The sequence below is a fragment of the Mobula birostris genome, chromosome 25 (assembly GCF_030028105.1).
Source record: "Mobula birostris isolate sMobBir1 chromosome 25, sMobBir1.hap1, whole genome shotgun sequence".
NCBI classification, from domain to species: Eukaryota; Metazoa; Chordata; class Chondrichthyes; order Myliobatiformes; family Myliobatidae; genus Mobula; species Mobula birostris.
This window is the reverse complement of record NC_092394.1, coordinates 6,537,425-6,560,108: the sequence shown is the minus strand read 5'-3', so window position 1 is coordinate 6,560,108 and position 22,684 is coordinate 6,537,425. Positions and strand designations below refer to the sequence as shown.

The window sequence follows — 22,684 nt, the reverse complement described above, 5'->3', positions numbered from 1 at the left end:
ATAGTTACAGCAGTGCAAAGCAATAGCATAATTTGATGAAGAACAAACCATGGGCACAGTAAATAAAGTCTCAAAAGTCCCCGAATCGATCGACCACCTGAGTCCCCGACAGCAGGCGGCAAAAGGGAGAAACTCCCTTCCATAAACCTCCAGGCACCGTCAACTTGCCGATGCCTTGGAAGCAGCCGACCACAGCCGACACTGAATCCATCCGCCCAAAAACTTCGAGCCTCCAACCAGCCGCTCCAATACAGCCTCCTGAGCGCCACCCTCTGCCGAGCACCTTCGACCTCGCCCCGGCCGCTGAAACAAGCAAAGCCAAGGATTTGGGGGCCTTCTGCTCCAGAGATTCCGGTTACCACACAGTAGCAGCGGCAGCGAAGCAGGCATTTCAGAAGTTTTCCAGATGTTCCTCGGTACTCTCACGTCGGTCTCCATCAAATCAGAATTGTGCACGGTCCCCTACTTGACAGATAATAGACATCACCACCGAAGTGGCCGCGTGCACTGCTGTTGCGTCGCCATCTTCTCCTCCTCCCAATTGTCATTATAGGTGTTATAAAAGAATAGAGAATTAATAGAATAGTTAAATAACTATTTACATTCTATTTCTTTGATTCTTATTGGTAACAACAAGTTTTTTAACTTTCTGCCCACTGGTAGGGGGAGAGGAGGGAATATGATTACTATTAATTATTAGGGATGTCATAAGAAAACAATAAACAGCCAACTCTCACCGAGCTTCCATCAGTCTAGTTCCTTACAGTTATCCTTGGGGTGTAGGCAATACCATTAGAGTATAGTTCTCCTCCTATGCAGTTTGATGGGAGTTCCAGTGAAGATGAATACTTTGCAAAGTGTCTCAAAATCAGGACGATACGTAGCTTAAGGGCTGCAGCCTGCCTTAGCCAGTCATGGAAGCTGATTTGGCGGTCTTTGTCTTGGTGAGTGTGACCTTTAGATTGTATGTCCATAGTGAGCCAGGATACAAGTTCAAACGAACAGCTTTGATCTGGTTGGGATCAAGCTTTATGAGTCCCAAGTGAATTAAGAGATTTGCAATCACATCTGACAGTGGCTCAGAATGGGTTCTTAACCCTTAGCCCAGCATTTAAAATTTCAGACAGAACAATGAAAGTTGAAGACAGCGTAAGTATATTTTTAATTTTATAGGAAAGCAAACCCTTGCGCCCACAATATTCTGATATGGAATGAGGTTCTGTGCCTGTGTCTAGGCACAACGGGATATTGACAAATGAAGCGGAGGGATAAAACCAGAGTCAGTTTACACTGGGCAGCTGTGAGTCCATCCATTTTAGATCTAAGACTAAGAAAATGAGTGTGCTGTAAATGGCGAGGAATGAGTAACTGTAAGTGAATAAGGAAGTTTGGGGATACATGTACATAAGTCATCTAAAATTAGCAGGCAGATACAAAGAATATTCAAATGGCCCAGGGAGTAAGGAGAGGACTCGCTACAAAGGGAAGGAAGTGGTACTTCAGATGCATCGGCCAGAATCCAGCGGTTATGTCCATGCAACTTAAGGAAGGATATATAGGTCTCAAAGGACTATTAAATGGATTCAAAAGAATATTACTGGACCTTAGAGGATAAATTACTGAAGCCAGGTTGCATAAACTTGGTATATTCATTGTAGAAGACTGAGAGGTGATTTGATTGAGATGTTCAAAATGTTGAATGATTTTGGAGGGTAGAAACAGAGCCTTAAATGATCTATAGACCATAAGACATAGGAGAAGAATTAGGCCATTCGACCCATCGAGTCTGCTCTACCATTCTATTGCGGTAGATTTATTATTTCTCTCTACCTTGTTCTCCTGCCTTTTCCCTGTAATCTTTGATGTCCTTACTAATCAAGAACTTATTGACTTCTGCTTTAAATATCCCCAATGATTAGGCTTCCACAGCCATCTGTAGGAATGAATTCCACAGTTTCACCGCCCTCTGGATAAAAAAATCTTCCTCATCTGACTTAAATGGACGTTCTTCTATTCCGAGGCTGTGCCTTCTGGTCCTAGACTCCCCCACTGTAGGAAACATCTTCTCTACACCCACTCTTTCTGGGCCTTTCAAAATTCAATACGTTTCAATGAGATCCACCTTCATCCTCCTAAACTCCAGAAAGTTCTGGCCCAGAGCCATCAAACACTCCTCGTACGTTAACACTTTCATTCCCAGAATCATTCTCGCGAACCTCCTCTGGACCATCTCGTATGCCAACATATCTCTTCTTAGATAAGACCCTCAAAACTGGTCACAAAACTCAAAGTGCAGTCTGACCAATGCCTTATGAAGCCTCAGCATGACATCCTTGCTTTTTATATTCTAGTCGTCTTGAAATGAATGCTAAGGTTGCATTTTCCTTCCTTACAATGTGTCCATATGCATGCATGTGTGTTTGTGTGTGTGAATGCGTCAAAGTCGAGTTCATTGCCATATACACAAGTACACGTGTACACAAAAACTTACTCACAGCAGCATCAGAGGCAGGTAGCAACAGATGAGTAGCATTCACAAGAAAAAACATAAACATAAATTATACACAATTTTTACAAAAATGAGCACAATTAGAACAAAAAGTCAAAGTCCATCTTAGTAAGAGTAATCAAAGCGATCGTAGTGTTGCTAAATTTTAGTGATTGGCAATGTGCAGGTCACTTCAACAACCGAGAGGTTGACAGGAATCTGATGGTGTGCAGCTTAGGCCAGGTATGCCGGCCATTGCGAGCTGGCCCGAGCACGTGCTTGAGACTGTTGGTTGTCTGAGTCCAAGTCCATATCATCACTGAATTCTTCACTGAAGATATAGGAGCAGGAACGTTACACTAAGCACCCACAAAAACTGGTTCCCTCCCAACCTGCCCCACTGGACTTCTGGCATCAAAGATCCATGGTCACTGTCATGATTATACTGACTGCATCCCACAACTTGAGAATTTGCTCTCAGTGAAGGGAGTCATTAGATAAATACAGCACAGAAAAAGGCCCTTCAGCCCATCTAGTGCATGCCAAACCATTTAAAATGCCTATTCCCATTGACCATAGCCTTCCATACCCCTCCCATCCAAGTACCTACCCAAACTTCTCTTAAACATTGAAATCGAGCTCACATACGCCACTTGCATGTTCTATACTCTCACCACCCTCTGAGTGAAGAAGTTTCTCCTCATCATCTCCTTAAACAGTTCACCTTTCACCCTTAACATATGACCTCTAGTTGTAGTCCCACCCATCTTCAGAGGAAAAAGTCTGCTTGCATTTACCCTATCTGTACCCCTTATAATTTTGTCCTCCAGTCCCAGCAAAATACTTGTAAATTTTCTTGTGGTAAACAAGAAAATAAGGAGATTATCAAGAATTCCCCAGTGCACTCGCAGAGATTCACAAACCCAGGATCTAGCCAGTGAGCCTTAACTTTTGAACTTCCATTCAACCTTCCAGCTTCCATCTTCAGCATCGACTCTGGACTCGACGATGACCATGACCATAAGACTTCGAAGCAGAATTACACCATTCAGCCCATCAGGTCTGCTCCGCCATTCCATGATTGATTTATCGTCCCTCTCAACCCTATTCTCCTGCCTTCTCAATCTTCGACACCCTAACTAATCAAGAACCTATCAACTCCTGCTTTAAATGTACCCAATGCCTTGGCCTCCACAGTTTCACCACATATGGCTAAAGAAATTCCTTCTCATCTCTGTTCCAAAGGGACTTCCCTCTATCCTGAGGCTGGTCCCTCTGGTTCTAGACTTCCCCACCATAGGAAACATCTTTTGTACGTCCATTCTATTTAAGCCTTTCAGCCTTTCAATATTCGATAGGTTTCAGATAGATCACCCCCTCACTATTCTTCTGAACTCCCGAGCCATCAAACAATGATTCATTGTGGTTATAGTCCATTCTGTGGCATTGCTTTGTGCTTCGAGGAATATCCCTCCTGGTCAACAATCTACCTGTCTGCCTTAGACCATAAGACCATAAGACAAAGGAGCAGAAGTCGGCCATTTGGCCCATCAAGTCTGCTCCGCCATTTTATCATGAGTCGATCCATTCTCTCATTTAGTCCCACTCCCCAGCCTTCTCACCATAACCTTTGATGCCCTGGCTAGTCAGATACCTATCAATCTCTGCCTTAAATACACCCAATGACTTGGCCTCCATTGCTGCCCGTGGCAACAAATTCCATAGATTCACCACCCTCTGACTAAAAAATTTCTTCGCATTTCTGTTCTGAATGGGCGTCCTTCAATCCTTAAGTCATGACCTCTCGTACTAGACTCCCCCATCATGGGAAACAACTTTGCCACATCCACTCTGTCCATGCCTTTCAACATTCGAAATGTTTCTATGAGGTCTCCCCTCATTCTTCTAAACTCCAAGGAATACAGTCCAAGAGCGGACAAACGTTCCTCATATGTTAACCCTCTCATTCCTGGAATCATTCTAGTGAATCTTCTCTGTACCCGCTCCAACATCAGCACATCCTTTCTTACATAAGGAGACCAAAACTGCCCACAGTACTCCAAGTGAGGTCTCACCAGCGCCTTATAGAGCCTCAACATCACATCCCTGTTCCTATACTCTATTCCTCTAGAAATGAATGCCAACATTGCATTCGCCTTCTTCACCACCGACTCAACCTGGAGGTTAACCTTAAGGGTATCCTGCACAAGGACTCCCAAGTCCCGTTGCATCTCAGAACTTTGAATTCTTTCCCCATTTAAATAATAGTCTGCCCATTTATTTCTTCTGCCAAAGTGCATAACCATACACTTTCCAACATTGTATTTCATTTGCCACTTCTTTGCCCATTCTTCCAATCTATCCAAGTCTCTCTGCAGACTCTGTTTCCTCAGCACTACCGGCCCCTCCACCTATCTTTGTATCATCAGCAAACTTAGCCACAAAGCCATCTATTCCATAATCCAAATCGTTGATGTACAATGTAAAAAGAAGCAGCCCCAATACAGACCCCTGTGGAACACTACTGGTAACCGGCAGCCAACCAGAATAGGATCCCTTTATTGCCACTCCCTGTTTCCTGCCAATCAGCCAATGCTCTATCCACGTATGTAACTTTCCCGTAACTCCATGGGCTCTTATCTTGTTAAGTAGCCTCATGTGAGGCCTTGCCTGATTTTAGCCAGTCAAGCCCTTTGGTTCCATAGCAAACATACAATCTCCACCCGCGCCCCCTCCGCCCCCCAGGCACTGTCTGTAACAAGGAAAACATGCTCCTGTCCTTCTCCCACCCTTTTGCCTGCCTTGGCAGTTGTTACATCCATCAATTCAAGGGCTTCCTCGTGAATGGAGTCAAAGTACATGCAGAATGATCCAAATGCGTGGCAAAGCAGTTAACGGAGCTTGAATCTAAAGTAACAGGCAGTCTTCAGGGGGAACATCATTGGTGGGGAGGGAGAAAAATTGTCAGTGTTTCAGGTAAAACTCTGCATCAGTCCTGATCTTCCCCACTCTCACACCCCCCCACCCACGCTGCCTGACCCGCTGAGCTCTTCCAGCAAATCGGTTGTTGCTCCACATCCCAGTACCTTAAGTCTCCATGCCTCCCTGTTACCTGTGCTGGTTCAGGATGTTGTCGGGATCTTTCTGTGTGGAATTCAGAGGGATTAGCATAGGTAAGGAAAGAAAACCAGAAACTGCTGCCACTGTGGCCAAGGTTCACCCTTGACTCTAGGGTTCAGTGTTCTCAGTTCTAATGAAGGTAACACTGGTGTGGTTGCTCCATACACTCCATTACAATAGCAACTGCTGACCCATGAACTCCGCGTTATTAATTTTTGCAACACTTTTCGTCCTTATTTCGCTTTTTAGCTTCTTGGCAAACGATAATGTTTTCTTGTTTTCCTTTCAAAGATTGTTCATCTCAACCCTCCATTTATCCTCAGGAAGTTTTGCCCTGATCCTCATCCATCTCCTAGACATTTTAACAGTGAACTGTAAATCTTACTAACAAACTGTGAAGGGCACACAGGACTGTTGTTATCAGCAAGTCGCCTGTATTTACTTTATGTATCATTGAAAACGAATTACTGAAACCTCCTCATTTTGAATTCTTGGGAACTTTGGAACTGGTTATTTTTATTGCTTCTGATGACCAAGTCATAACTTGAGAGGAGACTATGGTTGAAATTTCTGATTAATTTTGGCCTGATGTAATTAGGTTAAATCCCATGTGATGGCCTTGGTCTAATTAAATCACCGAGAGTTCTGAACTTAGAGTTCCTTGAAATATTTGTTTTAATGATATTTCTGCCCAATGTCTTTTATTTTTGGCTCATTTGAGAAATGTCTTGAAGTAGTCAAAAAGTTGACTGCTCGGGGCAGTAAACAGATTTGTGAACAGGAGGGTATAAAAGCTGGAACTGCTTACTGTATACCAGAAGTAAAAGTTCAGAGGGCTTTTATTTAAACCAAGAAAATTACTCTGTTCTAGGTATTCATCTTGTATGTATATATGTAACGTGATGCACTTAATGTTGTAAAGTATCTTCCTTTCTGTTTCTAAGGTTAACATAGTCTGTAAACATTGAGTTTGGAATGTCTGCCATTAAAAAATAAGATTCTGTGTTTTATTTAGTACTGAAGTAAATCATAAAGTAAGGCATCATGTTAGAGGGTCAGGACAGAAAACGAGAGAGCAGAAGGAAGTCTTCAGCCTCTCCAGCACTCTGCCATTCAATAACATCCAGTAAAGAGATGGAGTATGTAGCAACATTTACCAGATGCCCACAGCACATCCTTGGCCGTTACCACAAACGAAACATTTCGCTGCATGTCTTGGTGTACTTGTGGTAAATAAGTCTGAATCTGAACATTATGTCTAATCTGTTCTCTAGCCTTAATTCCATTTAGCTGCCTAATTCTGACAACCTTTAACTCCTGGATCGCCTAAATCTCAGCATAGTTATCTGTCACAAATTCAGGATCAGAATCACGTTTGTTATCACTGACATATTTATTTATTTATTGAGATGCAGCCCGAAATAGGCCCTTCCGGGACTTCGAACCGCACCATCCAGCAGTGGCCCAATGTAATCTGAGCCTAATCACAGGATAATTTACAATGGCCAATTCACCTACCAACCGGTACGTCTTTGGACTGTGGGAGGAAACTGGAGCACCCGGAGGAAACCCACATGGTCATGGGGTGAATGTACAGACTCCATTTCAGGCAGCAGCAGAAAATGAACCTGGGTCGCTTTGACTGCAAAGCATTGTGCTAACCACCATCCCATGTCACTTGTGACCTTCATTGATTTGTAGCAGCAGCACAGTGCAATACATAAAATATTCTATAAGTTATAATAAGGAATAATATATATATATATATATATGTAGTTAAGAAGGAGAGCAAGATGATGAGGTAGCGTTCATGGGTTCATGGCTGTTCAGAATTCTGATGATGGAAGGGAAGAGGATGTTCCCGAAATACTGAGCGTGTATCTACGGACTCCTGTACGTCCTTCCTGATGGTATTAATGAGAACAGCACATCTCCTGGATGGTGGGGGGTTCTTCATGTCAAATGCCACCTTTCCAGTTAGTGGCAATGATCTTTTTAGATATACTAACATTCCCTTTACCTGGCCCCAATAGAACGTGGGTGAACACCTAAAAATATGCAAGTATTCCCCCCCTGTCAGGCTCTGGAGGTGGAATCTTGGCTCAGTGTTTACCAATTCTTCAGTGCTTAAAAGAGGTACTTCATTCCAACTCTGTGTAAGGTTTTTGCACGGTCCCTGACAGCAGAGATCTGTTGAGAATAGCTCTCTGTGCAAAAGTATCCGGCCTGAAAGTTCTGCCTTTGGCCCTCGGAGGATCAAGGTTGGTGATATAAAGGGTCGGGACGTCATGGGACGGAGGAATGGAACTCAGGCACACGGTCAGGCTAGAATTCCATGGGAAGAAGGTTAGACATGTGGTCAGACTGGAATATGGTGGCAGCAGGGTAAACACACAACAGTCCGACGTCCGGTTGTGAAAGAGTGAGCAGTCAGAGACTGACAGGGGTCTTTAGCAGTGGAGGGGGTTGAAATATTTACAAGAATATCAAACAAGAGAAAACCTGCAGATGCTGGAAATCTTTTTGTGTGTGTTAAGTGAACAACAACAACAACAACTGTAAACCAACAGAAGATGGCTGCCTTGCTCTCGCCAGCCATGAATCAAGTAATGCTGGTCCCTTTTAATTAGTGCAGGGGTAGCCTCCTATTTCTAGTCAGGCTCTGGTTCTGTGTGAGTGGACTAACCAATTCATGCATCTCAGGTGCATCAGTAAATGTTACACAAATGGTATTTTCAATATGAGCATTAAATGTAATTTGGCATCACTGCACTTGCCTGGTGCCATCCAGGCCTCATAGGGTTGTGAGTCTGTGGAACTTACAATCTCAAAGGGCAGCAGAATTAGATTTTCTTAAACAGGGTAAATGGTACCAGAGTCAGGGTGAAACATACACGTAGTGGCCACTTTATTAGGTACACCTGCTCATTAAGGCAAATATCCAATTTGCCAAACATGTGGCAGCGACTCCACGCAGTAAAAGCATACAGATATGGTCAAGATTCAGTTATTGTTCAGATCAAACATCAGAATGGGGGAGAAAGGTGACTTTGACCGTGAAATGATTGTTAGTGCCAGATGGGGTGGTTTGAGTATCTCAGAAATCGCAGATCTCCTGGGGTTTTCACACACAACCGTTTCCAGAGTTTACAGAGAATGGTGCGAAAAGCAAAAAAAAAATATCCAGTGAGCGGAGGTTCTGTGGGTGAAAATCTCTTGTTAATGAAAGAGGTCAGAGGAGAATGGCCAGGCTGGTTAAAGCTGACAGAAAGGCGACAGTAACTCAAATAACTACGCGTTACAACAGTGGTGGGCAGAAGAGCATTTCTGAATGCATAACACATTGATCAGAGAAGATTTACGAAGATGATCCTGGAATGCAGGGGCTAACATATGAGGAGCGTTTGTCGGCTCTTGGATTGTATTCATTAGCGTATAGAAGAATGAGAGGGGATCTCATAGAAACATTTCGAATGTTGAAAGGGTTGGACAGAGTAGATGTGGAAAGGTTGTTTCCCTTGGTGGGTGAGTCCAGGACAAGAGGCCACAGTCTTAGAATTAGAGGGTACCCAGTTAAAACAGGGATGAGGAGAAATTTTTTTAGCCAGAGGGTCGTGGATTTGTGGAATTCGTTGCCACACACAGCTGTGGAGGCCCGATCATTGAGGGTGTTTAAGGAGGAGATTGACAGGTATCTAATTAGTCAGGGTATCAAGGGATATGGGGAAAAAGCCGGAAATTGGAACTGGATGGGTGAATAGTTTAGCTCATGGGGGAGCTGCGGAGCAGACTCGATGGGCCAAATGGCCTACTCCTGCTCCTTTGGTCTTGTGATCTTGTGATCTTATGATCGAAGTGGACGAACAGAAGACCATGAACGTACACTCAGTGGCCACTGTATGAGGTACGGGAGGTGCCCAATAAAGTGGTCACTGAGTGTACAGCAGAGGTAGTCAGATTAGCCACGATTTTATTGAATGATGGAACAGAGAACAGGGCCTGAGTGGACCGTCCCTGTTCCTAATTCTTATGTTCCTACACTTACACATCTGCACATCCCGCAAAAAGAGAACCTGGAACAAATTGTAGAACCAATAGAGAAAGAGCTGGACGCAAACACGAGGAATTCTGCAGATGCTGGAAATTCAAGCAACAGACATAAAAAATGCTGGTGAACGCAGCAGGCCAGGCAGCATCTATCGGAAGAGGTACAGTCGACGTTTCGGGCCGAGACCCTTCATCAGGACTTTTTGATTAGATTCCTTAAATTGGACAGAAACAATGTTTAAGATTTAAGCCCCTCCCACCTTCAAATCTCTTACTAAAGTATCTCTTCTTTTGATTAGTCCTGACGAAGGGTCTCGGCCCGAAACGTCGACTGTATTTCTTCCTATAGGTGCTGCCTGGCCTGCTGTGTTCTACCAGCATTTTGTGTGTGGTGCTTGCACTTTAAGATTTGTAGCTTTACATAGGTTTGAAAGATTTTGTCCTCTGGCTCTGGCTAATGGCACGGATTGCTTCTCATTAGCTTTGGCCTCAAGCACACAAGAACCATATTAATGACACCGACCACTCCAGCAGTACGGTCTGTGCACTGAGCTAAAAGCTCAGCTGATGTCAGACAAAAATCGAGAGTCCTCAGTCAGCACGTGATGGAAGCTGTTCTGTGTCTTTGCTCCCGATATCAGTTTGAGTAGTTGGTGGAGACTTCAAATGCAAAGGAACACGCAAGGTGCTGAAGGAACTCAGTGGATCTGAGAGAAGGGGAGGGTCAGCATTTCAGGTCAAGACACATCATCAGGACCAGTACTCAGGCCTTGACTGGGTAAGTCACAGCAGCAGCTAAACAGCATTCCCTGAATATTTATAATTTAGAGGTTCCAGTTGGTTCCTACATTGTGATATTCAGGTGCTCCACCTGTTCCATTACTGTGAATTGCCCTGTAATTTATAGCTTATAGTATTTGCAGATTTTTGGAACATTCACATTTAATAATATATATATATGGTTGTACATCCTAAAATGTCCCAAAAGGTCCTTGTACGAATGTTAGAACTGCACAACAAGGAAACTGGTTCTTCATGCCCTCCTGGCAGTCCTGATCAAGTTACCTGTATGAATTGGTCCCGTTTCTCTGTATTTATCCCATATTGCTCTAAGCCTTTCCTATCTATTTAACTGTCCAAATGCCTTTTAAAGGTCATAACTGTATCCACCTCTACCATTTCTGGTAGCTCTTTCCATAAGAGTAGTGTTTGACAAATCTAATAACCCTCCGCAATCAGATTTCTGAATTCATAAACACTACCTCACTATTTTTGCTTGCTTTTTGCACTAGTTATTTTTTTAAAATATGTTTCTTATTGTAATTTATAGTTTTATATGTATTGCACTATATTACTGTAGTCAAACAACAAATTTCATGACACATGTCAGTGATAATGAACCTGATTCTGATTCTAAACTAACACGGAGGTATGCTTTAGGTGAGACAGTGGCAGATGCAAGGGTCAGGGGTCAAACGGGGCAGGGGTTGGCCCCCAGTAATCATCTGAGAAATACGTGCATCCTGCAGTTATAGATAGTCTTGCTTATAGTCATAGTCATAGTCATACTTTATTGATCCCGGGGGAAGTTGGTTTTTGTTACAGTTGCACCACAAATAATTAAATAGTAATAAAACCATAAATAGTTAAATAGTAATATGTAAATTATGCCAGGAATTTATATAGGGTTTACTATAATATACATGGTATTAAACAAGGCAAAGAGTATAAAACTACTTAAATCACATTGGTGAGCAAGTTCTAAGTCTGCAGTGTTACCAACCATGGCTAAGTATCCAGTATCTCCATGGTAATGCTTTGCACAGTCATTGACAATTGTGTTGAGTAACATTCAATTACAGAGTAATCTGGTTCAATTTTGAAAGGAAGAGTGATGAGATATTTGCAGCTCTCTTTACTTTGTCACCATATATATCATGAATATAAGCATGATTGAGTGTGAGAAAAACAAAACGAAAAATGTACATTTGGTTTGTGTTAAGCTGACAGGCTGTTTGCATCAAAATCATGTTCACTATTCAATATAACTTAACAACAGCAACTGACAGAAAATACTAATACCTACATAATATATTTTTGAAAATATGTCTGGCCTGCCTTCGAATCCTGTTATGGTGTAAGTCAAATAAATAGAGCTGTGGTGAGTTCTTTGAGAAGTTACCGAGTAAAGCTCCAGCACTTTATAAATGCCAGCGGAGATGAAAATTTCCACTGAAACTCATAACTGTCAACCAAACGCCTATGAGTTTGGTGATTTAACAGTTACTGCACCTTAAACACAAGAGTTTCTGCAGATGCTGGAAATCCAGAGCAACACACACACACAAAATGCTGAGGAACGCAGCAGGTCAGGCAGCGTCTATGAAGAGGAATAAACAGTCTTGATGAAAGGCCCAAAACATCGACTGTTTATCTTTTTCCATAGATGCTGCCTGGCCCATTGAGTTCCTCCAGCATTTTGTGCAGTTACCGCACCTTACTGTGAAACTTTTTAAGAAGCATGAAAAGACAATGCATTTTTCTAAACTGTAAATACCCTGTTAGGGTGTTCAAGTGTTATATTTCCTTCTTTTTCAAGTGCACTCCTGGTTAGAGTTGAAAGACGGAGCCTCAGAGAAAGAAGTATAAGGTGGCCGGAGATATTGGAGCTGGCGCAGTGATGTCTTGAGCCCATGACAGGTGCTACATAAATGTAAGTGTTTCTCTACTTTGTGAACACACACCAGTCCTCAATGAGCGGTCATTGATGGAAAGGGTGGGCAGCTTCGGGTCCTGGGGTATCAACATCACAGAGGAATTGTCCTGGGCCCAACACATTGATGCAATCACAAAGGGATTCCAGCAGCTCTATTTCATTAGCAACTTAAGGAGATTTATTATATCACCACACCTTCTTCCATATACCCTCCACCAACAGATTTTTGAATGGTCTATAAACCCATGAATTGGTGTTGTGGAGAGGGGAGACTTGCAGCATGGGCAACTGCTGGTCTTCCATACAACCTTGCCCAGGCCTGCGCCCTGGGGAGTGAAGACTTTCCAGGTGCAGATCCATGGTCTCGCAATGAATCAACATACAGGAGGGAGATTGAAAATCTGCCTGAGTGGTGTCATAACAACCACCTCTCACTCAATGTCAGCAAAACCAAGTAACTGATTATAGACTTCAGGAGAGGGAAACCAGAGGCCCATGAGCCAGTTCTCATCAGTTAGTATCTCATCAGGTGAAGATAGTTAGCAACTTTAAATTCCTGGGTGTTACTGTTTCAGGGGACCTGTCCTGGATCCAGCACGTAAGAGCAATTGCAAAGAAAGCACGGCAGTGCCTCTACTTCCTAAAGAGTCTGCAGAGATTCAGCGTGACATCTAAAACTTTGACAAACTTCTATAGTGTAGTGGAGGGTGTATTGACTGGCTGCATCACAGCCTGGTATGGAAACACTAATGCCTTTTGAATGGAAAGTCCTACCAAAGGCAGTGGATTCAGCCCAGTACAACCCACCCAGCCATTGAGCAGATCTACATGAAACACTGTTGTATGAAAGCAGCATCCATCATCAGAGATCCCCACCACCCACACCATGCCATCAGGTAGAAGGTACATGAGCCTCAGGACTCACACCACCAGGTTCAAGAACAGTTACTACCCCTTAACCATCAAGCTTTTGAGCACAAGGGGATAACTACACTCACTTGCCCCATCATCGAATGTTCCCACAAATTGGGGAGGAGAAGATGGCAGCGCAATGCAGCGCGCGCGGCTGCTCCGAAATGATATCAGTATTTGTTAAGTAGGTACCGTGCACAATCCTGATTTGATGGAGACAGACGTGAGAAGCACGGAGGAACATCCGGAGAAACTTCTGAAATGCCTGCTTCGCTGCCACTGCTACTGTGCGATCGAGAATCTCCGGAGGGGAAGGTCCCAAATCCTCGACTTTGCCTGTTGCCTGTTGCCCGGGTCAGGGTCGAAGCGCTCAGCAGAGATGGTGCTTGGTGCTCGGTGTCGGAGGGCTGGTCGGAGGCTCGAAGTTTTCAGACGGACTCAGAGTCGGACTGTGGTCGGGTGCTTCCAGGGTGCTGCATCAGCAAGTTTGCGGCGCTGGAGGTTCATGGCAGGGAGAGTTTTTCTTCCTTCTACGTCTGCGTGAGGTGATGGGACTTTCGAGAGACTTTGAGATTTTTTTTTACTGTGCCCATGGTCTGTTCTTTATCAAATTAGGGTATTGCTTTGGACTGTTGTAAATATATGTTATAATTATGTGGTTTTTGTCAGTTTTTTAGTCTTGGTTCATCTTGTGTTTCTGTGATATCATTCTGGAGGAACATTGTATCATTTCTTAATGCATGTATTACTAAATGACAATAAAAGAGGACTGCGTATCCTCATAATATAATCAATTATCTCACTTTTAAGGACTCTTTATCTCATTATTTATTGCTATTTATTTTTATTTGTAGTTGCACAGTTTGTTGTCTTCTGCACTCTGGTTGATCTTTCATTGATCTTGTTGTAGTTACTATTCTATAGATTTGCTGAGTATACCCACAAGAAAATGAATATCAGGGTTGTATATGGTGACATTTTTGTACTTTGATAGTACTTTGGCGTAGAACTTTTGAGCTTTATATTGCTGTCATAAAACAATAAATCATGTCATATAAGTCAGTGGTAATAAATCTGATTCTGATTCTAACACTGGTTTGTGTAAGTAATTTTTTTGACAGTGACAATGATTCCATAACTTTCATGGAGATCCTAGTTAAGCCAGTATTGATTTTAATTTGCCTAGACTGAAAATGGAAAATGCTGAACGACTCCAGCTGGTCAGACAGCATCACGGAGTGAGGAATGGATTTAACATTATAGATCAGAGGCCTTTCATCTTGTGATACAACAACACAAGTCCTCTGCTACATTACAGTAGACATCTGAGTTCCAGGCAAGGACACACAACACATGCTATCTCGTAATTGCAGAAGCAAAAGGCCGTTGTTTTGGCATTTATTTTGTTGACACCAGAATGTGTGGTGACACTTGCACATCCCTGGGTGAGTTGGTTGTTAATGCAAACAATACATTTCATTGTGACTCTAGCATATTTCTGCAGATATAGTGTAAGGTGGTTTCGATTTTTATGTTACTGCGGGGGCTAATTAAAATGGCGGCTTTGTTGTGTCAAACGCTGAGAAAGTTTGCGCTAATAGTTTGTTTTTGCTTTAGAGTCTGATAAGAGAGTGCTATTAACCAATTGGTATAGTTGTTATGGTTTTGGTGTATTTGAAGATACTGTATTTGTGCGGGGTTTTGGGGCAGAAGGCGGGAGAGCGAGACAGAGGATGGACCAGGTGCTGTGAGTCCGTTAACGGGGTCAGACCCCGAGCGGGACGTTCGGCGAGGAGACGGAGACGGACTCGTGTGGAGCGTCTGGTCGACCACCGTTGTTGGTCCCAGGCGGCCGGTCGAGGTGGTCCGAGGGGGTCGCAGGGTGAAGAAGAAGGGTCCTGAGCTCCAACGGTTTTTGTGCACGAAGAGATTGAACTTTGATAAGTGTGGCGCCTTTTATTTTCCTTTTATATTTTATTCTCTCTTAATTATGTAGTTCCAGTAATATCTATAAACTGTAAATCATTTAATCGTATCTGGTGTATTGTCTGTTATTTGGGTGGGGTGGGGTACATCACACAGCATCCACACAAACTATTACCCATTTTGGCGGGCCGAGGCTATTTCCCTAGGCGACAGCCAGCCGAGCGACCCTGAGGGTGGCCAGGGGGGGCTACAATAGTCTCTATCGGCTCCATCAAGGACACTGGCCTTCCCAGCACTGAGGACATCTTCAAAAGGTAATACCTCAAAAAGACAGCATCCATCATTAAGGACCCCCCATCACCCAGGACATGCCCTTTTTTCATTTTTACTATCAGAGAGGGGGTACGGGAGCCCAATGACACACACTTAAAATTTAAGGAATGGCTTCTTCCCCCCAGCCATCAGATTTCCGAACAGACAACGAACTCATGAACACTACCTCTCTATCTTTCTTCCCCTTTCTGCACTACATATTTCATTCAATGTTTAAATATATTTCTTATTGTAATTTATAGTTTTTAATGCATTGCACTGTAATGCTGGCACAAAACAACACATTCCATGAACTATGTCGGTGATATTAAACCTGATCCTGATTCTAAATGTTTCGATGTATGCATGATACATAGGTCTGAGTCTGAACCTACAGCTGAATTAGTCAAAGGAGTCAGTTGAAGGTGTTTAAAGTGAATTATTTTTGCCCCAAGTAATATCGCTGACTTGAACAAACTAGGAAATTTGCAAAAATAAAGGAACCTGCCTTGCAGCTATTTGAAAATATTTTGCTAAATGGATCTGCAAAATAACGGAATGGATTTTACACTCAATGAAAATTGTCAACGCTAACTGTGTCAGTGTTAGCTGTAACTCAACTTTTCATTACACTGTGAAACTGGTAGAATTTCCATGCATCTATACCATAATGTGCTTTCAATGGTGCAGTGCTGATCCATCAGCTGCAGCCCTTTCCCCTCCAGTTTAAGGCAACTTAGCAAACTGATCAGATAGAACTGATAGGAGAGGAGTTATTCCTGCTGTAAAGCCCCCTGAAAACAGCAAACTTTAGACCATTAAGATATAGAAGCAGAATTAGGCTTTCTAAAGGCATATGATTTAGGATTAGTAAATTGTGGGCTTGCTATGTAGGTGCTGGAAGCATGGCACCTCTTTTGGGCTGCCCCCAGCATATTCTTGGACAGGGTTCGTCATTAAAGCAAATGACACATTTTACTATATGTTTTGATGTTTCAATATACATGTGACACATAAAAGTTAATCCTATTCACCATGCAATATCTACTGTGGTAAAATGTGCAGAAGGTACCAGTGGGATTGATGGAGCACCACAGATTCCCTGTAACTAAACAATCTGTTGACATATCTTCTATAGGTCGGCCCATTAATGAGATCTCTCAGGGGGAATTGACTACTCGTCAGACAAGTGCTGCTGGTGGTCTTGGCAGGTGGGTACGTCTGTGAGCTTTTCACAGAATAACTCTTGAATAAACGTTAATTGCTAAAGTATGCAACCAACTCATTCGTAAGGCCAGTGATGTTGTGGGGATGGAACTGGACTCTCTGACAGTGGTGCCTGAAAAGAGGATGCTGTCCAAGTTGTATGCCATCTTGGACAATGTCTCCCATCCACTACATAATGCACTGGGTGGGCACAGGAGTACATTCAGCCAGAGACTCATTCCACCAAGATGCAACACAGAGCGTCATAGGAAGTCATTCCTGCCTGTGGCCATCAAACTTTACAACTCCTCCCTTGGAGGGTCAGACACCCTGAGTCAATAGACTGGTCCTGGACTTATTTCCTGCGTAAATAATTTACATATTACTATTTAACTATTTATGGTTTTATTACTATTTATTATTTATGGTGCAACTGTAACAAAAATCAATTTCCCCCGGATCAATAAAGTATGACTATGACTATGACTATGCAAACATTTTCCCAGGGCAGAAATGGCTAATAAGTGGGGGCATAATTTTAAGGTGATTGGAGGAAAGTATAGGGGTGGAATGTCATTGGGTAAGATTTTTACACAGAGGATCATGGGTGCATGGAACGCCCTGCCAGGGATAGTGGTAGATGCAGATACATCATGAACCTTTAAAAACTCTTTGAGAGGCACATGGATGACAGAAAGATGGACGCTGTGCGGGAGGAAGGGTTGGAGTTATCTCAAAGTAGGTTGAAAGTTTGGTACAACATTGTGAGCCGAAGAGCCCGTACTGTGCTGTAGTATTCTACGTTCTATCAGAGGGTGAAAGGTTTTGGATAAGATGCTACACCAAGTTCAGATAATGATAAACAGTCCAGCAACGTTGATCAGAGAAGAGAAAAGAATTCTCTTTCAGTCGACCATTCATCCTGCAGCCCATACAGGCCATTGGCTGTTAACCTAGTTACTCTCTGTGAGGACTGCTGTCTGCAAATTGGTTCCCAGTTTTCCTACATTAACAGAGACAATCAACAAAATAATTCATTGACTTGCAAACTTTTTGGGATGTCCAGCAGAAATGGAAGTAATATAAATTTTGATAAACACCATAAGAGATAGGAGCAGAATTAGGCCATTCAGTCCGTCAAGTCTTCTCCACTATTTCATTATGGCTGATCCACTTTCCCTCTCAACCCCTTTCTTCTGCCTTCTTCCCATAATCTTTCACACCCTGGCTAATCAAGAACTTATCAACCTCCACCTTAAATACACCCAATCACTTGGCCTCCAGAGCTGTCTATGGAAACAAATTCCACAGATTCACCACCTTCTGGCTAAAGAAAATCCTCCTCATCTCCATTCTAAATGGGCAAACCTTTATTTTGAGCCTGTGCTGTCTGGTCCTAGACACTCTCACTATAGGAAACATCCTCTCCACAGTCACTCTATCTAGGCCTTTCAACATTCAATAGGTTTCAATGAAATCCCTCTCATTCTTCTAAATTCCTTTAAGTACAGCCCAGAACCACCAAACACTCCTTATACAATAATCCTTTCATTCCTGGAATCATTCTCATGATGAGGAGCCCCAAACTGCTCACAATACTCCAAGCAAGGCCTCACCAGTGCCTTATAAAGCCTCAGCATTACATCCTTCCTTTTACATTCTATTCCTTTCAAAATGAATGCTAACCTTGCATTTGCCTTTCTCACCACTGACTCAATCTCCACGTTAATCTTTAGAGAGTCCTGCATGAGGACTCCACCTTTTTCAATTTTCTCCCTGTTTAGAAAATAGTCTACGCTTTTATTTCTTCTACCAAAGTGCATGGCTATATACATCACTACACTATATTCCATCTGCCACTTCTTTGCCCATTCTCCTAATTTTAGTCCTTCTGCAGCCTCTCTACGTCCTCAGTACTCCATGCCCCTCCATCTACCTTCACGTCGTCCACAAACTTGGCCACAAAGTTATCAATTCCTTCATCCAAATCGTTGATATATAATGTAAAAAGAAACGGTTCCAACACAGACCCTTGCGGAACACCATGAGTCACCGGCAGCCAAGGAAAGGTTCCCTTTATTCCCACTCTTTGCCCCCTGCCAATCAGAGAGTTCTGTATCCATGCTAATATCTTTCCTGTGTAGCCCCCTGGTAAGCCTCAGGTTCGCTCAACTCGCTTTCGTCTAGGGGGAGCAGCCTTCAGCCCCGCCAGACTGGGTAATCGAGTTTGTGTGGATGCTGTGTGATGTATCCCACCCCGCCAAATAACAGACAATACATCATATGTGATTAAATGATTACACTTTATAGATCTTACTGGAACTATGTAATTAATAGAGTTAAAATATAAAAGGAAAGTAAAAGGCGCCAAACTTATCAAAGTTCAACCACCTTGTGCACAACATTTGAAGCTCAATTAACAGAGTCTTCTTTCCACCATTCGATCCCCTCTGACCACCTCGACCTGCCGCCTGGGACCAACCATGGTGGTCGACCAGACGCTCCACACAAGTCTGTCTTCGTCTCCTCTCCATGCCAAAGACCCTGGGCCTCGGACTTCCGCTTGGGGTCTGTCCCGTCGGCCAGCTTACAGCATCGCGTCCACTCTCTCTGTTCCCATCACGCCTTCTCCCCCAACACCCGTGAAAACAAGAGCTTACAGACACACAAGAAAGAATAACATCTATCCCAATTGGTTTGTTCCCTCTCTTATCAATAATATAACCCAAACAAGCAGAGAGAGAGAGAGAGAGAACTCCTTACATCGCAGTTACTTCAGAAAAGCTATTTTAATTATAACATAACAAAGAAGCCATTTTGTTAGCCTCCACAGTAACATAAAAAAAGAAACCCCTTACACCTGTAATACCATGGGCTCTTATCTTGTTAAACAGCCACATGTGTGGCACCTTGTCAAAGACCTTCTGAAAAACAAGTGATTGTGCAGATGCTAAAAATGCAGAATAATTGTGATAGTAAACTGCAGATTTATGGTTGCACGATCTGAAACCAAATATTCCCGGGTACTTGACGTTTGGAAAGGACAGGTAAGGATAAACGATGATGTAATTCTGACAATGAAGGATGATTTTAGCTTGGAAGGTCAGGAAATAGATTTAACCTTGGGTGGCGATCAGATGAGACCATGTATCCACAACCCACAGACGTGGAGAACAAGAGACCACAAAGGATAATTAGTAGAAAAACAAACAGCAGTGCACGAATAAACTCTTCTCGGGCTTCCAGCTGGATACATGAGTCAATTATAACCAATGTTTTGATGAGAAACTCTGCCATCTTCATCAGGACAAATACCCAGGCAAAAGATGAGCTGTTGTTCCATGACAGTAGTACTGATGGAAGTGGGAGTAGTTTAAAGGTCTTCTGAAAGCAGCTCTGCTGTTCAAGAAGGTCTTTGTGTGTAGTTTTTCGATGATTCTGCTGTATTCCTTTGTCCCTCAACAAAATGAATCTCAGGGTAGTATACAGTGACACTTTATACTTTGAACTTTAATCTAAGCTTGCTGATAGAGCACATCTAGGTTGTAAAGTGAGCTGTAGGGGGTGGGTGGGGGCAAGAGTCCATAAAACAACAGAGACAGGTGATGGAAAGGCAGGAACCTGTGAATTTTCAAGATCTTGAGTTCACATATTAGGCAATGTTCCTTTTTTCACCATGCAGTAAAGTAGATGGGAGGAATTCAGATCCCACCATCTATCACACTGTTAGTGAACGTTACATTCTAAACTTAGCGATTATATGACACAAATAATATTCATAAATGATAAAGACTTTCTGTTCCAGGAGTGCAGAATCAAATCAAACAAGGGGTCCTTTAACCCATTGTACCTGTGCCTACTCTTTTAGGGAGATTTCCCATTAATCCCATTTGCCTGCTCTTTTCCTGATGTGCTGCTGATGTCCCCAGTTTAAAGAACTTACTCCAGGCAGTGCGTCCAAATCACAACTTCCAATATGAAACATCAAATCCTGCAAGTCACTCTGGGGTGTTTAGGTGATTAATTTAGGCAAGGTGTCAGCTCGTTTGCATCCATTACATAATCCCAAAACAACCAAAGGATACATGGTGTATATAAATACAAACAATGTGTATGAAGTGTACAGCTCTTCCTACTTACGCACTAAACCCACCTGCCAGCCTTGGTGATGATCATTTCTGTGCCCACCTCGTGAAATTTCTTCCAAAGTTCCTTTTCATGGAGATAAACCTTGATGTTCTCTATGCTCTGGAAGTGAATGGATGTCTTTAGTACTGTAAGCATTAACTTAATTCAAATTCCAATGGCTAACTTTTGAAACATTCTGTCATCAATCAATGGGATGCTTGACCACACCTTGTGATCACACGTTCACTAATGTATACAACATGTTCAGATCTTCCTCAGAAATCATCACCAAGACCTGGACAGTGGCACTGTAGCATCATGGTTTACATAATGCTACTAGAGTGCCAGCGATCTGGGTTCAATTTCACCACTGTCTGTAAGGAGTTTGTACGTTCTCCCTGTGACTGCGTGGGTTTCCTCCACGTGCTCCAGTTTCCTCCCCCAGTCCAAAGATGTACAGGTTAGTAGGTCACATGGGTGTAATTGGGCGGCGTGGGATTGTTGGGTCACAAGACCCTGTTACCCTGCTGTATCTCCAAATAGCTAATTAACTAAATAGATAGGTAGGCAACACAACACCCATGTCAGGATGCTGTTCATCGACTATAGCTCAGCATTTAACACCATCATTCCCACAATCCTGATTGAGAAGTTACAGGACCTGGGCTTCTGTACCTCCCTCTGCAACTGGATCCTCGACTTCCTAACCGGAAGACCATGATCTGTGTGGATTGGTGATAATATCTCCTCCTCACTGACAATCGACACTGGTGCACCTCAGGGCAGTGTGCTTAGTCCACTGCTCTACTCTCTCTATACCAATGACTATGTGGCTATGCATAACTCAAATACCATCTATAAATTTGCTAACAATACACTGTTGTTGGTAGAATCTCAGATGAAGATGAGAGGGCGTATAGGAATGAGATATACCAACTAGTGGAGTGGTGACGCAGCAACAACCTTGAACAATATTTGTTGGCCATTTATAGACGTTACTGGCATTGGTGAGCACTCTAAACTAGAGTCATTTGAATCATAGCGTACTACAGCACAGAAACAGGCCCTTTGGCCCATCTAGTCTATGCTGGACTGTTATATTTCTTAGTCTCATTGACTCACACCTGGACTATAGCCCTCTATACCCCTCCTATCCAAGAACCTAATCCAAACTTCTCTGAAACGTTGAAATTGAACCCACATCCAGCAATTTCTCTGGCAGCTCATTCCACAATCTCACCACCCTCTGAATAAAAAATCTCCCCCTCAAGTTCTTCTTAAATATTTTATGTTTTACCTATGATGCCTAGATCCAGTCTCACCCAACCTCACTGGAAAAAGTCTGCTCATACACTGCTTATAAAAAGAATTCCCTCCCCACCCCCCACCCCCCAGAAGTTTTCATGTTTTATTGTTTTACAACATTGAATCACATTGGAGTTATTTTGGCTTTTTTTAAAACACTGATCAACAGAAAAAGACTCCTCCATGTCAAAGTGAAAATAGATCTCTACAAAGTGATCTAAATTAATCACAAATATAAAACACAAAATAATTACTTTACTTTACCCTATTCTTGCCGAACAATTGATACTAGAGCGCACAATCATCACAGCCATATTTGATTCTGCGCTTCGCGCTCCCTGGAGTACAAATCGATAGTAAATATTAAAAATTTAAATTATAAATCATACATAGAAAATAGAAAAGGGAAAGTAAGGTACTGCAAAAAAAACCGAGAGGCAGGTCTGGATATTTGGAGGGTACGGCCCAGATCCAGGTCAGGATCCGTTCAGTAGTCTTATCACAGTTGGAAAGAAGCTGTTCCC

At 42.8% G+C, this 22,684-nt stretch overlaps 1 protein-coding gene across 1 annotated transcript in view; it reads right to left on the bottom strand.

The window, feature by feature from the left end:
- Positions 1–22,684, bottom strand: part of tbx4 (T-box transcription factor 4) — a 98,363-nt gene that overhangs the window by 65,944 nt on the left and 9,735 nt on the right. Inside the window, exon 2 of the mRNA XM_072242875.1 lies at positions 20,881–20,975. Coding sequence (XP_072098976.1) covers positions 20,881–20,975 — 95 coding nt within the window. The remainder of the gene's footprint in view (positions 1–20,880; positions 20,976–22,684) is intronic.